This window comes from Castor canadensis, chromosome 8, assembly GCF_047511655.1.
Source record: "Castor canadensis chromosome 8, mCasCan1.hap1v2, whole genome shotgun sequence".
NCBI classification, from domain to species: Eukaryota; Metazoa; Chordata; class Mammalia; order Rodentia; family Castoridae; genus Castor; species Castor canadensis.
The window spans coordinates 76,803,550-76,818,195 of NC_133393.1; the positions used below are offsets into that span (position 1 = coordinate 76,803,550).

The 14,646-nt window shown below is 35.1% G+C and overlaps 1 protein-coding gene across 9 annotated transcripts in view; it reads right to left on the reverse strand.

Moving 5' to 3' along the window:
• Kif21a (kinesin family member 21A) overlaps positions 1-14,646 on the reverse strand; it is a 156,529-nt gene that overhangs the window by 30,808 nt on the left and 111,075 nt on the right. For 6 of the 9 annotated variants that reach the window (XM_074083127.1, XM_074083128.1, XM_074083122.1 and 3 more), the window contains 8 exons: positions 7,199-7,267; positions 6,882-7,096; positions 6,579-6,732; positions 6,205-6,399; positions 5,688-5,789; positions 4,833-4,998; positions 4,326-4,346; positions 258-318 (listed from right to left, as the gene is read on the reverse strand). In XM_074083127.1, the coding sequence (XP_073939228.1) occupies positions 258-318; positions 4,326-4,346; positions 4,833-4,998; positions 5,688-5,789; positions 6,205-6,399; positions 6,579-6,732; positions 6,882-7,096; positions 7,199-7,267 (983 nt within the window). The remainder of the gene's footprint in view (positions 1-257; positions 319-4,325; positions 4,347-4,832; positions 4,999-5,687; positions 5,790-6,204; positions 6,400-6,578; positions 6,733-6,881; positions 7,097-7,198; positions 7,268-14,646) is intronic. The other 3 variants (XM_074083125.1, XM_074083124.1, XM_074083121.1) reach the window with 1 other exon arrangement.

Genomic DNA, 14,646 nt, shown 5'->3' on the forward strand with positions numbered 1-14,646 from the left:
AAAAGGTAACATTTAAACACAAGATGAATTTACTAGAAATTCATTTTTTTCTTCCTTAAATATTCCTGTAGTTTTAATTTAAAATTTGTAATGGTTAAGTATGACTTGGCTTGGCTTCCATATTATTGTATCTGTTGCCATTAACGTAGCCATAAAATTCAAAATTATTTGCTTCATGGCAATTTTCAAAACAAGATGAATGCATTAAAAATATTATAGAAACAAGTCAAATCTATTCAGTCTCTAAAGGCTCTTACCTTCCTTCTGATCCTGGGCTTTGTAAAGGTGCATCCTCATCAGTACTATCCTCTACATTTTCTAAAAACAATGTCAAAAGTGTAAGTGTTATCCACATGTCACAGTCTGAATGGAGACCATAATCCCTAAGCTATATAAACGTCAGCTCAGTGTCTCAAATATGGTACTTTGGTTTTAGTAGCTCAATCAAAATAGAATTGTAGAAAAATATTTCTAAGAAATTCATTTGACTCTACGTCCTAGGATGAGGAAAAATGTGCTGAAATAGTAAAACCATAAATTTGAATGGTGAAACATGGAAGAATAACATTCAAAGGATAGTAATTGGATCACATATTAGAGTATATATAATTATATATATACTTTTCATTAGTCAATTATTTATCACGTACCAAACACACAAATCCACTGATTAAAAATACAAATTTAAAATAAGTGCTACATGAGCTTCCTTTAATGTACTGAGCCAATCATTAACACTACATAAGTATAAAGATACTTGTTACACTTTTATCAGTTATGACAACTTGTTCAAATATTTTTTCTTTCTTAAATTTTTCTAATTTTGGTTCTGGGGACATGGCTCAAGGGGTAGGATTCCCACCTAGCAATTGCAAGGCCCTGAGTTCATACCCCAGTAACCACACACACACAAAATATCTAATTATTGCCTTCAAATAGGAAGCATGTATATGAAGATATTCAGGAGTTATACATCAGCATGCAGCTCATTCACATGTACACAGGAGACAAAACACTAGGTTTGCATGCAACAGTTCTGTAAACTAATAGAAATAAACCACTGCTGTTCCAGAACAACTGTATCAGACTAGAAAAAAAGAGGAAATCAGTAAATAAAACACCACAAAAAGTAAACTATTTAAAATATCAGCAAGCCCTTCACATAGACACAGCCTTTTAAAACATATATTTTATTAAAAAATCACTCCACAAAACTAAAGACGATATTGCAAGCAACATATATATTAATGAAAATATATAGGATTACCCCCTTCTAATTTTTAATTTTATATAAGAGGGCTGTGGCACGAGTCAACTAATTTCTGACTGTCCACTGACCGTTCCTTCCTTCCTCACTGTTTAGCGGACACTTTGGTAGATATTCGGTAATATTTGTTAGTATCCTCTAAAATGGAACCATATCTAGGACCCACACAGGGAGTTCACTTTCTGAAGGGAGAAAATGATGATCTCAAAGACAATGTGTATCTCAAAGCACTATCATTCAAAGGAGCTCTAGGACTTGCTCCAAAGATGGGATAATTGAGTGCTACGGTGATTGCATTTGCTGATTTTATAGAAAATACAGTTATAAAAAGAAATGACAAGCCTAACTTCTCCTTTCCTATATATAAAAGGAAGCTAAGATTTGCTGCTATTTTTCATGCAGGGAGTGATGAAACCAAATAGAACTTTAAATGTGATGGGAGTTCTCAGTAAAACCACTTAACTCCTGCTTGTGAATGTATGCCTTATTTAGAGATAATTATGTCTTGACATGACCAACCTGGCCAGAGCAAAGAGGACCCCACCCAAGCAGCCACCAAGTCAGACATGTCAAGTCAGTCAGGACTGAAACTGGTCTGAAGCACTCTGGTTACATGGGCAACAGAACATATCATCACCACACTGTTGTACTCCCAAGTCTCAGAACTTAACTCTAGCACAAGGCCAGAAGCTTTTCTCATCACAGAAGAATTAAACTAAAAACCACAGACAAATCTCCCATAGGTCCTAAAGTTCATTTCAAGGTAAAGTTTCACAATCTACCTTCACTGAAAATTAACCAAAAATAGTTGGATTTTTTTCAGTCTTAGGGGTTTTTTTTCAATAAAAGATATACTTTTAAGTAAAAAGTAGTTACAGAAAAGAGTTAATATTCAATCCTTTGATTGTTATCTTTAGAAATGCCTGCTTGCAAGTCTACACTTTGGTTGACATCTGAAAACTTAGTTCTCAGGGTATCACAGTCAACACTTAACTAATAAAGATTTTTCGCTATGCCTAGATTGTGCAAGCAATTTGGCTTATGCTGAATACTTGCCTTCCTTCTTCAAATCTAGAATTCTGGTATGTGTTAGGTGCGGATCTATGTGGCTACCCCAAATGAAAACATTGGGTGCCAAATATCTAATGAACTTGCCTGGCTTAAACACTACACACATCTTGTTGCATTTCTGTCCCTAAAATTCTGTGTGAATTCTCATGGGTGACAGACAGCATAAGGAAGCTTGCACAGGGATTTCTGCAGACTCCACCTGTGTGTTTCCTTACCACATTGCCCTCACGAATCTTAGCCATAAATACAACTATAGGCTGAGCCTCATGAGACTTCTTGCAAATCTTCAGAGATAAAGGTGACCCTAGCAACCTAAATAAAGTAGGGACAAAAAGAAAAGGTAAAGAAAGATGTTCTTCAAAGGCTATAAAAGAATAAGTCTGCTGGCATCAAATGTTGTCACACGCTCAGTGACATTACAGGCTTTGAACTTATCACTCCATAGCACCAACTTGTTTGCAGTCCTTGTGCTAAATTAGCAGTTTAGTATTTTTCTGCATAAAAGGATATCAAAGAAATTTTCTTTTAAGTTCAAAAAGATCATACGTTATTATAAATCAAGACATGAAAACATAGAGAAGGAGGGAGAGAAGAAAAGAAGAGAAGGAGAAATTAAAGTGAAAGAAAGAAGAAAAGGAGGAGGGAGAAGAGAGGAAGGAAAGAGAAGAAGGAAGGACGAGAGGGAGGAGAGAGAGAGAGAGGAGGAGCATGAAGAAGAAAAGGAGGAGGAAGAGTAGAAGAGGAAGGAGAAAGAAAAAGAGAAGGAGGAAGAGAAGTAGAGGAAAAGGAGGAAAAATGATGAGGGAGGGAAAGGAAGAAGAAAGGGAAGAACTTTGCATAATAATAGATGGAATGAGAAAACACTGATTATAATGCCAGATTCTTGAGCAGCCAAACATGGTTCCTTTTAATCAGTTCTAATTGATCCTAATCAGTCTTGCATCTGTCCTTGTCAGAGCTTGGGTAGCTTAAAATAAAAGTTTGTCCATATACATATACATGTGCATATGTATGTATATACATACATAATGCAGTTGATATCAAGGAAATACTATTTTGATATGAACATGTGTTATAAAATCAAACAGGTCGTGTATTTTATTTGTGTGGCATCTTGTCATTTAAAATAAAGGCAAATTCACAGACTATTCTAATGACTGAGAGTTAACTACATTTAATCTTTCAGTTCTTTTACTCTCCATTTAGAAAAATTTCAACAGCTGCATAATTAGGAAAAAGGTTATGATCAGATTTTAAATTTTTAATTAAGCAAAAATACTCCAAAATAATCATTTGGACATATCCCCATTAATAAAATTTCCCCATGTATCATCACAAAGAGAGGCAGAGATGTGACCAAAATGCAGGTATAATGAAGTGGATATTGGAGAGGCAAGAAAAAAAAATTAAAAACTTCTATACCCAGTGACCTATACTGTCTCTTCTAACCTATTCTTATTATATCAACTTGTTCAAATAAAATAATTGGAGAGTTTTATTTAATTTATATCTAAAAATGTGTGCCCAGGTTTACAAAAATAAGGAATAGATGAGAATCTAATAAATATACAACCAAAGATATAGATGAAAGAAAGTTATTTAGGAGGTTAAAACAATAGGCAAAAGTTAATAGATAATATTTTAAAAATTAAAAAAACACATTTAGTCCATGTTTTCCTACAAGAAAGAGAATGAACTCAGAGGGTTTATGAAACAGGAGCTATAACTGGAGCTCAAATAATAAAAGTGAATATTAACTAAAGTAAAGCATACTTCTTTAAACATCTAAGAATTTTTAAAATCAGGAATGTTTAATAAAGACAAAAGACAGTATGTTTGTGATCATGGATACATTTCAAAAGAGATCATGCAAAAACCAGTGGGCTGCCAATAAAAATCTTTAAAATAAGATGTACCACAATTAGTGCACATGAACAATTAGTAATTCATGCAGCTGTAGGGTACACAGAAAGCTAAACATACTTACCTAATGGTACGCTATCTAGATCTGTGTAAATAACAGCAAATAGGAAACAAAAAGCAATACTCCAATCAAAACAGATCCAATGTTAAGAACTCTCACATAAAACAAGATTATGTACCATTTATAAGATATGTAGAATAGATGCCATAGTACACACTTAAAAATTTATTTTTCAGGGCAGTTAGATATGCAGAGTAAAGTAATGAAACATGGTTAATCTTTTAAATGTTTCAAATAACCAAATCAGAAACAGTTGGTCTTCTTTATCCACAAAAACTAATTGCTCTTGATATGGTTAGGTAAGCATTTTAAAGTTGGTAATCTCCTCTCGGAACAATAATTACTTCCCCCAAAATTTACATACACATGCAAATTAAAGAAAGAATAATTATTAAAAGCATAAGTATAGCATCTATTCAGACAAGCCATAGAGGAAAGAGATGTAGTATAGCATGTTCAAAGAGCAAAGCTACCATGCAACTCATTTAACTAAAATTTAGTCCAAATTACCTTGTAAAGCATGGCCTAGTAAAGCATCCAGCTCAGGATTTAATTCTGCTTTCTCTTTCAACATATGGAATAGGAGCTGATTTTGTGTAGCACTGGTTATTTCAGTTTGTTTGAGTCGACCTTCAAGTACTTTTATTTGAGCCTCTTTCTGAGCAGCCTGAAGACCCTGCAACGACAACCACCACACCAAATCATCTTAGGTCATACAGAACAGAACAAAGATCTGTATCAAATAGAAAATGCATAAGATACATAGATTCTGACATCAGACAGATCTCGATGCATCTCAGTTTCTCTATTTACTAGCTCAGTGATCTTGGAGAAGTTTATCTTTCCAAGATGTTATCCTCCTGATTCTCTTGTGAAGATTAAGTAAGAGAACATAAAATAAAATTCTAACACAGTCCCAGTATGGGAATCAATTGAGTCAGGAGTCATTATCACCTTCAACATTTGAGCAGAAGTTTCTTATGGATCACAAATTTAGAGCATTTACATTAAAAAAACAAGGGAGGCACAAGTGTTAATTTCCCTATCTGATGTTCTTTAGAGTTATAAAGAATTAGTATTAAGTCAAATTAATACCAAACTTGTTCACCCTGGTAATTTTTTTTCTTTGTTAAAGCAAAACTGGAATTATTTCTTCTTTGTTTATCTATTCTAATACACAAGCATAACAAATGACAAGCTAATGATATTGATCTAACTATTGCTAACTTATCTTAATGCTGAAGAAAGGATAAAGAGTGCAGAAAAACTTTTCCAGTTAAAAATCTTCTTCCATATTAACAAGAGAAGGGTTACAGTGAATTAGTTAAAACTTAGGTTTCCAGGAGTAGAATAGTTAAATCTTACCTTATTAATGCCCATTGACAAGAAGTGATCTAGCAGGTATCGGGCTTCTGTAAGCGTGCAAGCATTAATGACGGCAGTGACATCCAATGTCTCTCCTTCTTCCTATACCAAACCAGCATACAATGCTCATTACTTAGAGCTGGATGTACTTAAACAGAAGGCAAAAGTCTACTGTGTTTGATAGTTCTGGATTAGTCAAAGAGACTGCTCAGAAAAGTATAATATGTGATCCCTGCACTAAGAAACATATGGTTTAGTAGAAAAAGACATATTTAAACTGTTAAGAATTCAAGGCAGGAATGTATTAAGTGATACATATGTCTGAAAAACAATAAATTTGGCAAAATCAGCAGAGGAATCTATGGAGCAGGCAGGGTGTGGTATACACATAAAACCTAAGAATCAGATTAAACCAATAAACAGAAAATTCCTTCATATAAAAATACAAAGTGCTTTTAAAGATAAATAACACAAAATATTTAACACTGAGCCATTAAATATCTTTTCAGTCACAAACCTTTGCTTCTTCCATCTGCATGATGCTGGCTTGACAATCAGAAATGCTGTCATTGATGTAATCTATGTTAGCAGTTAGTGACTCCATCTCCTCATTGATGTTAGCCACATTTTTATCTCCCTCTCCACTCTCCTTGACCATCTTCTCTCTTCGTTTTGAAAGTTTCTCTCTTCTTTTTGTAAGTTCTTCCCGTTGCTATTGGGGAAAAAAAAAAAAGCTGGATTTTAAGAAATGGTTTTCATCTACTTATATATTGTTGGGACAATCAAAACCAAAACAACATGAGACGTATTAAAGGTAACCAAGGAACAAGTGTGGAGATGCAAAATTGACAGCCAGCTGAGGAGGGCACATGTAGTTTCTATTTTCCGCACCTTAAGGAGTCTGTTCATATCAGCCTCCATGTTGGAGATGGTCATTTTCTGCATGATGATGTCGGTGACCCTGCGCTCAAGGAGCTGCCACTTCAAGCGGGCTGTCTTAGAGGTGAACACCCGGCCAGTCAGTCCTATCCTCTGATATTTTTTCCTGTAATCATTTACAGACAAATATAATTACTTATGTACTTAATTGATTGTGTACCACCCCAAAGTGAGACTTGTTTCATTTATGCACAGCACTCAGTGTTATAATGCCCACAAGATTTAAGTCAAGAGGAACACAAGAGTCATAGTGACCTGGTTCCATTTGTGGTAGGTGTTGGTAAGGCCTGGACTCGCGCCACTGGAATTTTCACTTTCTGCTGGGTGCCTGCCCTTGATGCATCTGCTTCCACCCCAGTTGCACTGGAACCTGGGTCCTGACCAGGGACATCGGATGAGCTCAGCTTCCGAGTGACTTTCCCAGCCACTTTATCAGACATGGGCCTTACTTGACGACGGAGAGCTGTAACCTGAAAGCACCAGAGGTTAACACTTTCTCTCAGTCTGTAGAAATATCTCCTTTATCTCAAAATCAGAACATTTTCTCCAAATGGTCAACTTGCTTAATATACCTCTTCAGTTTTGCGACGAAGAACCACTTCTTGGTTTCTTTTTTGGGCTTCCAGGAGCCTAAGTTGATGCTATAAAATAATATTAAAATAGTAAATTGAAACATGCAATACTTTCCTTCTTCTACACTAACATTTCTCCAAGGCCCTGGAAACTATGAGTTCTTAGCAGAGCTAAGCTAACAACTTTGCATCCATTACAATAGGTATAGTTTTTTTTCCAACAAACACAAACACATACTGATACAGCTATCCCTGCCTAAAAAATGGAAAATTATCTTTATGTCACACACTTTTATTTAACAAACACTAAAGTACTTACTATGTGCAAATCCTTTACAAATATGTCTAATTTTTGTTAGACATTTTATTTTCATTGCTGGCTGAGGCACAAACAGGAAGAAACATAGCTAAAAATATTTTCAATAAAGTCATCTTACAATATATACAATAATTTTGTGGATTTAAATAAATTAATTGTATTAAAACTTTATAAAAACTTTGGTAATTACATTATGATAGGGAAAGAAAATGGACAATAAAATGTCAGTATTAACTACCAATTTGTTTCTAAGTGCTCTAGATAATAAAGATAACTAATTATGGATTTTTTTCAAGCTATTTCGTAGGGATATAATTTAAGAAAGAATTCTGTACTGCAAAAGAACATAGATCCTAGTTCATGTTGTATCATTTATTCAACTCTGTGATTTTGGCAAAGCTTAGGAGCTGGAGTTGATTACAAATATTCCTTCTAGGGCATAAATTATATTATATAATAAAACACCCCCTTCATGTTTGTATCTCAGACTGAAAAGATCACTCATTTCATGTTCATCTTTATTCTTATCTCACCACATGGGAATTCTTGGAGAAGAGGATTCTTTTTTTTTATTATTCATATGTGCATACAACGCTTGGGTCATTTCTCCCCCATGCCCCCACCCCCTCCCTTACCACCCACTCCACCCCCTACCTCTCCCCCCCACCCCCTCGATACCTGGCAGAAACTACTTTGCCCTTATCTCTAATTTTGTTGAAGAGAGAGTATCAGCAATAATAGGAAGGAACAAGTATTTTTGCCGGTTGAGATAAGGATAGCTATACAGGGAGTTGACTCACATTAATTTCCTGTGCGTGTGTGTTACCTTCTAGGTTAATTCTTTTGGATCTAACCTGTTCTCTAGTTCCTGGTCCCCTTTTCCTGTTGGCCTCAGTTGCTTTTAAGGTATCTGCTTTAGTTTCTCTGCATTAAGGGCAACAAATGCTAACTAATTTTTTAGGTGTCTTACTTATTCTCATACCTCCCTTGTGTGCGCTCGCTTTTATCATGTGATCATAGTCCAATCCCCTTGTTGTGTTTGCCCTTGATCTAATGTCCGCATATGAGGGAGAACATACAATTTTTGGTCTTCTGGGCTAGGCTAACCTCACTCAGAATGATGTTCTCCAATTCCATCCATTTACCAGCGAATGATAACATTTCGTTCTTCTTCATGGCTGCATAAAATTCCATTGTGTATAGATACCACATTTTCTTGATCCATTCATCAGTAGTGGGGCATCTTGGCTGTTTCCATAACTTGGCTATTGTGAATAGCACCACAATAAACATGGGTTTGCAGGTGCCTCTGGAGTAATCTGTGTTGTATTTCTTTGGGTATATCCCCAGGAGTGGGATTGCTGGATCATATGACAGGTCTATGTTTAGATTTTTAAGGACTCTCTAAATTTTTTTACAGAGGGGCTGTACCAGCTTGCATTCCCACCATTTGTTGAAGAGGCTCCATCATATGTTTTTGGCACCTTTGTCAAAAATGAGGTGGGTATGGTTGTGTGGATTCATATCTGGATCTTCTATTCTGTTCCACTGGTCTTCATGTCTGTTTTTATGCCAGTACCATGCTGTTTTTATTACTATTGCTTTGTAATATACTTTGAAGTCGGGTATTGTGATTCCTCTAGCATTGCTTTTTTTGCTGAGTATTGCCTTGGCTATTCGTGGTCTCTTGTGCTTCCAAATGAACTTTAGAGAAGATTTTTCAGTCTCTGTGATGAAAGTCATTGGGATTTTGATGGGAATTGCATTAAACATGTAGATTGGTTTTGGTGGTACAGCGATTTTTACTATGTTGATTCTACCAATCCATGAGCACGGGAGATCTTTCCATCTTCTGTAATTTTTCTCAATCTCTTTTTTCAGGAGATTGTAGTTCTCCTTATAGAGTTCATTCATATCTTTTGTTAAATTTACTCCTAGGTATTTGATTTTTTTTTTGAGGCTATTGTGAATGGAATCGTTTTCTTGTATTCCTTCTCATTTTGTTCATTGTTGGTATATAGAAAAACTAATGATTTTTGTAGGTTGACTTTGTATCCTGCCACCTTATTGTAGCTGTTTATGGTGTCTATGAATTGTTGGGTGGAGTTTTTTGGGTCTTTAAGGTATGGGATCATGTCATCTGCAAATACGGATATTTTGACAGTTTTTTTACCTATTTGTATTCCTTTTATTTCTTTTCTTGCCTAATTGCTCTGGCTAGGAATTCCAGTACTATGTTGCTGAATAGGAGTGGGGATAGTGGGCACCTTTGTCTCATTCCTGATTTTAGGGGAATGGTTTCAGTTTTTCACCGTTAAGTATGATGTTGGCTATAGGTTTGTCATAAATAGCCTTTACAATGTTGAGGTACATTCGTTCTATTCCTAGTTTTCTTAGAGGTTTTATCATGAAGTGGTGTTGGATCTTGTAGAAGGCTTTTTCTGCATCTATTGAGATGATCAAGTGGCTTTTGTCTTTGCTTCTATTGATGTGCTGTATTACATTTATAGATTTGCATATGTTGAACCACCCCTGCATCCCTGGGATGAAGCTGACTTGGTCATGGTGTATGATCTTTCTGATATATTGTTGGATTCAGTTTGCCATTATTTTATTGAGGATTTTTTGCATCGATATTCATTAAGGAAATTGGCCTTTAATTCTCCTTTTTGGAGGTGTCTTTGTCTGGTTTTGGGATGAGAGTTATATTGGCTTCATAGAATGAGTTAGGCAGTGTTCCTTCCCTTTCTATTTCATGGAACAGTTTAAGGACAGTTGGTATTAGTTCTTCTTTAAACGTCTGATAGAATTCAGCAGTGAATCCATCAGGTCCTGGACTTTTCTTTTTTGGGAGACTCTTGATTGCTGCTTCAATTTCTTTTTGTGTTATACATCTATTCAGGTGATTGATATCTTCTTGGTTCAGTTTTGGGTGGTTGTAAGTTTCTAGAAATCTGTCCATTTCTTTAAAATTTTCAAATTTATTAGAATATAGGCTTTCCAAGTAGCCTCTGATAATTTCCTGGATTTCCATGGTGTTCGTTGTTATCTCCCCCTTTGCATTTCTGATTTTACTGATTTGGGTTTTTTCTCTCCTCATTTCAGTCAGGTTTGCAGGGGTCTGTCAATCTTATTTATTTTTTCAAAGAACCAGCTTTTTATTTCATTGATTCTTTCTATGCTTTTTTTGGTTTCTATTTCATTGATTTCAGCCCTTATCTTAATTATTTCTTTCCTTCTGCTTGTTTTGGGAATTGCTTGTTCTTGTTTTTCTAGGAGTTTGAGTTGTAGAATTAGGTCATTGATTTGAGATCTTTCTGTCCTTTTAATATATGCACTCGTGGCTAAAAACTTTCCTCTTAGGACTGCTTTTGCTGTATCCCATTGGTTCTGGTAGGTCGTGTTTTCATTTTCATTAACTTCAAGGAACCTTTTAATTTCCTCTTTTATTTCACCAATTACCCATTCGTCATTGAGCAATGTGTTGTTCAGCTTCCAATTCTTTACATGTTTTTTACTGCTGTTTCTGTTGTTGATTTCTAGTTTTAATGCATTGTGGTCAGATAGAATGCACAGTATAATTTCTATTTTCTTATATTTGCTGAGACTTGCTTTGTGCCCTAGGATATGATCTATTTTGGAGAAGGTTTCATGAGCTGCTGAGAAGAATGTATATTATGTAGAAGTTGGATGAAATGTTCTGTAGACACCAACTAGGTCCATTTGATCTATTGCATATTTTAGATCTTGGATTTCTTTATTGATTTTTTGTTTGGATGACCTATCTATTGATGATAATGGGGTGTTAAAGTCTCCCACAACCACTATGTTGGCGTTAATATATGCTTTTAGGTCTTTCAGGGTATGTTTGATGAAATTGGGTGCGGTGACATTGGGTGCATACAGGCTGATGATTATTATTTCCTTTGGGTTTATTTCCCCTTTTATTAGCATGGAATGTCCTTCTTTATCTTGTTTGATCAATGTAGGTTTGAAGTCTACTTTGTCAGAGATAAGTATTGCTATTCCTGCCTGTTTTCGGGGGCCACTGGCTTGGTAAATCTTCTTCCAGCCTTTCATCCTAAGCCTATGCTTATTTCTGTAGGTGAGATTGGTCTCCTGTAAGCAACAAATTGTTGGATCTTCCTCTTTAATCCATTTCATCAAGCAGTGCCTTTTGATGGGTGAATTAAGTCCGTTAACATTAAGCATTAGTACTGATAGGTATGTGGTGATTCTTGTCATTTAGTTGTCTTAGTTATTTGAAGGTATGATTGTGTGTACCTAAGTTGAGGTACTTTTTTGCTTTTTCTTTTCCTGTGGTTTGGTTGAATATATTATGCATTCCTTTAGCTTGCACCTCTTCTCCTTCTTCGATGCCCATGATTCTCAAGTTTGGTCTTTTGATGGAGTCAGTGAGTTCCTGCATTTTCTTTTCACACGTCTTGAGTTGTTTGTTTAATACTTCTTTAGTTTTTCCTTTAATTGCCATTTCATCTTCAAGTTCTGAGATTCTGTCTTCTGTTTGTTCTATTCTGCTGGAATGGCCTTCCATTTTGTTTTGTATTTTGTTTAATTCTTTTTTCTGAGGTTTTCCATATCATGGGTTACTTATTTAATGTTGTCAATTTTTGTCCTTAATTCATTTATCTCTCTGCTTATGATGATCTGTGTTTCAGTTTGGTGTTTGTTTAGGGCTTCTACAATTTCATTTATTTGTTTCTGTGTTTTCTGATATTCTGGAGTTTTGTTGTCTTGGAATTTCTTGAGTGCCTTCTGTACGTTTTGGTTGTCCATGTGTAGTAGCATCTCTATGAAATTCTCATTAATTACTTGTAGAATTTTTCCTTCAGTCTGGTCTTGTGTTCTTCGTTGGGTTCCTTGGTAGAGTTTATCATTGTTTTGTTGGAGTCTGGGTCTGGGTATCTGTTTTCTTCATTTTGCTCTAAATCCTATACTACTTTATTTTTGGGGAAAGAATGGTTTCCATCCCTTTTTCTTCTTACCATATTTCCATTAGGTACTGTTTCTGTTCCTGGACTATGTGTAATTTGGTATTAGCTGGGTTACAATGTTAGTAATAACAAAATCATTACAGAAGGTTAAAAAAGAGAAAGAGAAGGGAAAATAAAAAGAAGACAGAAGAGGGAAAAAAAAGGAAAGAAATAAAGGAAAAAGAAATGGGAGAGATGGTGGGTGATCCAACAGCAAACCAGGCTGGCAAGCCCTTAAAGTAATAAAGAAATAGATAGCATATATTATAAAAAAATTATTCTTAGTATTAAAAAATTTGATCAAAAACAAAATAAATAGCCAAAAAGAGGAAATAACCCAAATGTTCAAATGAATAAATTTTTAATAATTTCCTGTACAGGGCTGGTGGAGTGGCTTAAGTGGCAGAGCACTTGCCTAGCAAGCATGAGGGCCTGAGTTCAAACCCCAGTACCACAAAAAAAAAAAAATTCCCTGTCCATACACCCATAAAAAAGAACGAAGAACTACTACATGATAAAATATGGTGATCATTGAAAACATCATGAATAAGGGAAAGAAATCAAACAAAAAAGGTCACATATGATACAACTTCATTTACATGAAATGTCCGAAACATGTAGTTTCTTTTTGGAATTATGAAAATGTTCTAGAATTAGACAGTATTGATTGATGAAGAATTTTGTAAATATATTAAAAGCCTGAACTGCCTATTTCAAAATGATGAATTTGATGACATGTAAATTATATCTCAATTTTTTTTGACAGCACTGGAGTTTGAACTCAGGGCCTCATACTTGCTAGGCAGGCATTCTACCATCTCAGACATCCTGCCAGCCCTTTTTTGGAGTTGAGTATTTTCAAGATAGAGTCTCATGAACTATTTGCTTCGGCTGGCTTTGAATCACAATCCTCCTGATTTCTGCCTTCTGAGTAGCTAGGATTATAGGTGTGAGCCACCAATGCCTGGCATATCTCAATTTTTTAAAAACAGAAAAATAAGCAATATGTTAAAACATGCTTCTACTTGATTTCAGTAGGAACAAATTGTACAAACAAAATCTAAAATGACCAGGAATTCAATGTGACACACTATTAAAATATATTTTGATAGTGGGGAAAAGAAAGAAATACAATCATACTCATGAGTAATTGGCCAAAATATCTACTTTTCTACCTTACAACTCTCTCCTTTCTATCTCTGTAAGTTTTTTCTTCATATCCCAAACTAGATTTCCATTTTTCATTTTGTAAAGTATGATGCCTAACAATTTTTTTTCCAAGGGACAATTCAGAAAAAAAAATTGAGCAAGAGAAAAGAAACAATAGCTACAACCTAAATGATAATGGGGGAGGAAGTAATGGTCTCTTCTTTCAAGGAAAAAAAACATTACTACAATTTTGTATTTAAAAAGAAATAATCCTATTACCAAAAACTTGGAAGGAAACAGAAAAATTCAACCATAATCTATAACCCTAACAAAAGTACTGTTAGCATGTTGACAGGTATCCTTCAATTTTTTCCCTCATATACTCAAGCATATATGTATTAAATGCTACTTTATACTTAATATTAAATTGTAGTCATTTTCATATAACAATAATGTTTCCAAACTGGTATTTTAAGAAAATCTAGTTTCCACATATGAGAGAAAACATTCAATATTGGTCCTACTGAGTTTGCTCATTTCATAACATGATGATCTCCCGGTTCCACTCATTTTCCTACAAATGACATAATTTCATTCTTCTTTATGTCTGTATAGCTACCACACTGTCTTCATCCATTCATAGGCAGATAGCCACCTAAGCTGATTCCATAGCTCAGCCATTGTAAACAGTGCTGCAATAAACATTAAACATGGGTGTGCAGGTACCTCCATTGCATACAGACTTAGATTACTTCAGGTATATAACCGGGAATGATACAGCAGGATCATATTGTAGATCTACTTTTAGGTTTCTGAGGAACCCTCATACTGATTTCTACAGTGGCTGCACTAATTTACATTCCCACCAACAGGGTATAAATGTCCACACACACACACACCCATCACACTGTCACCAGCATTTCTTGATTTTTTTTCCATCACGGATAGCCATTCTGACTTAAGTGAGATGTCATCTCAATAGTTCA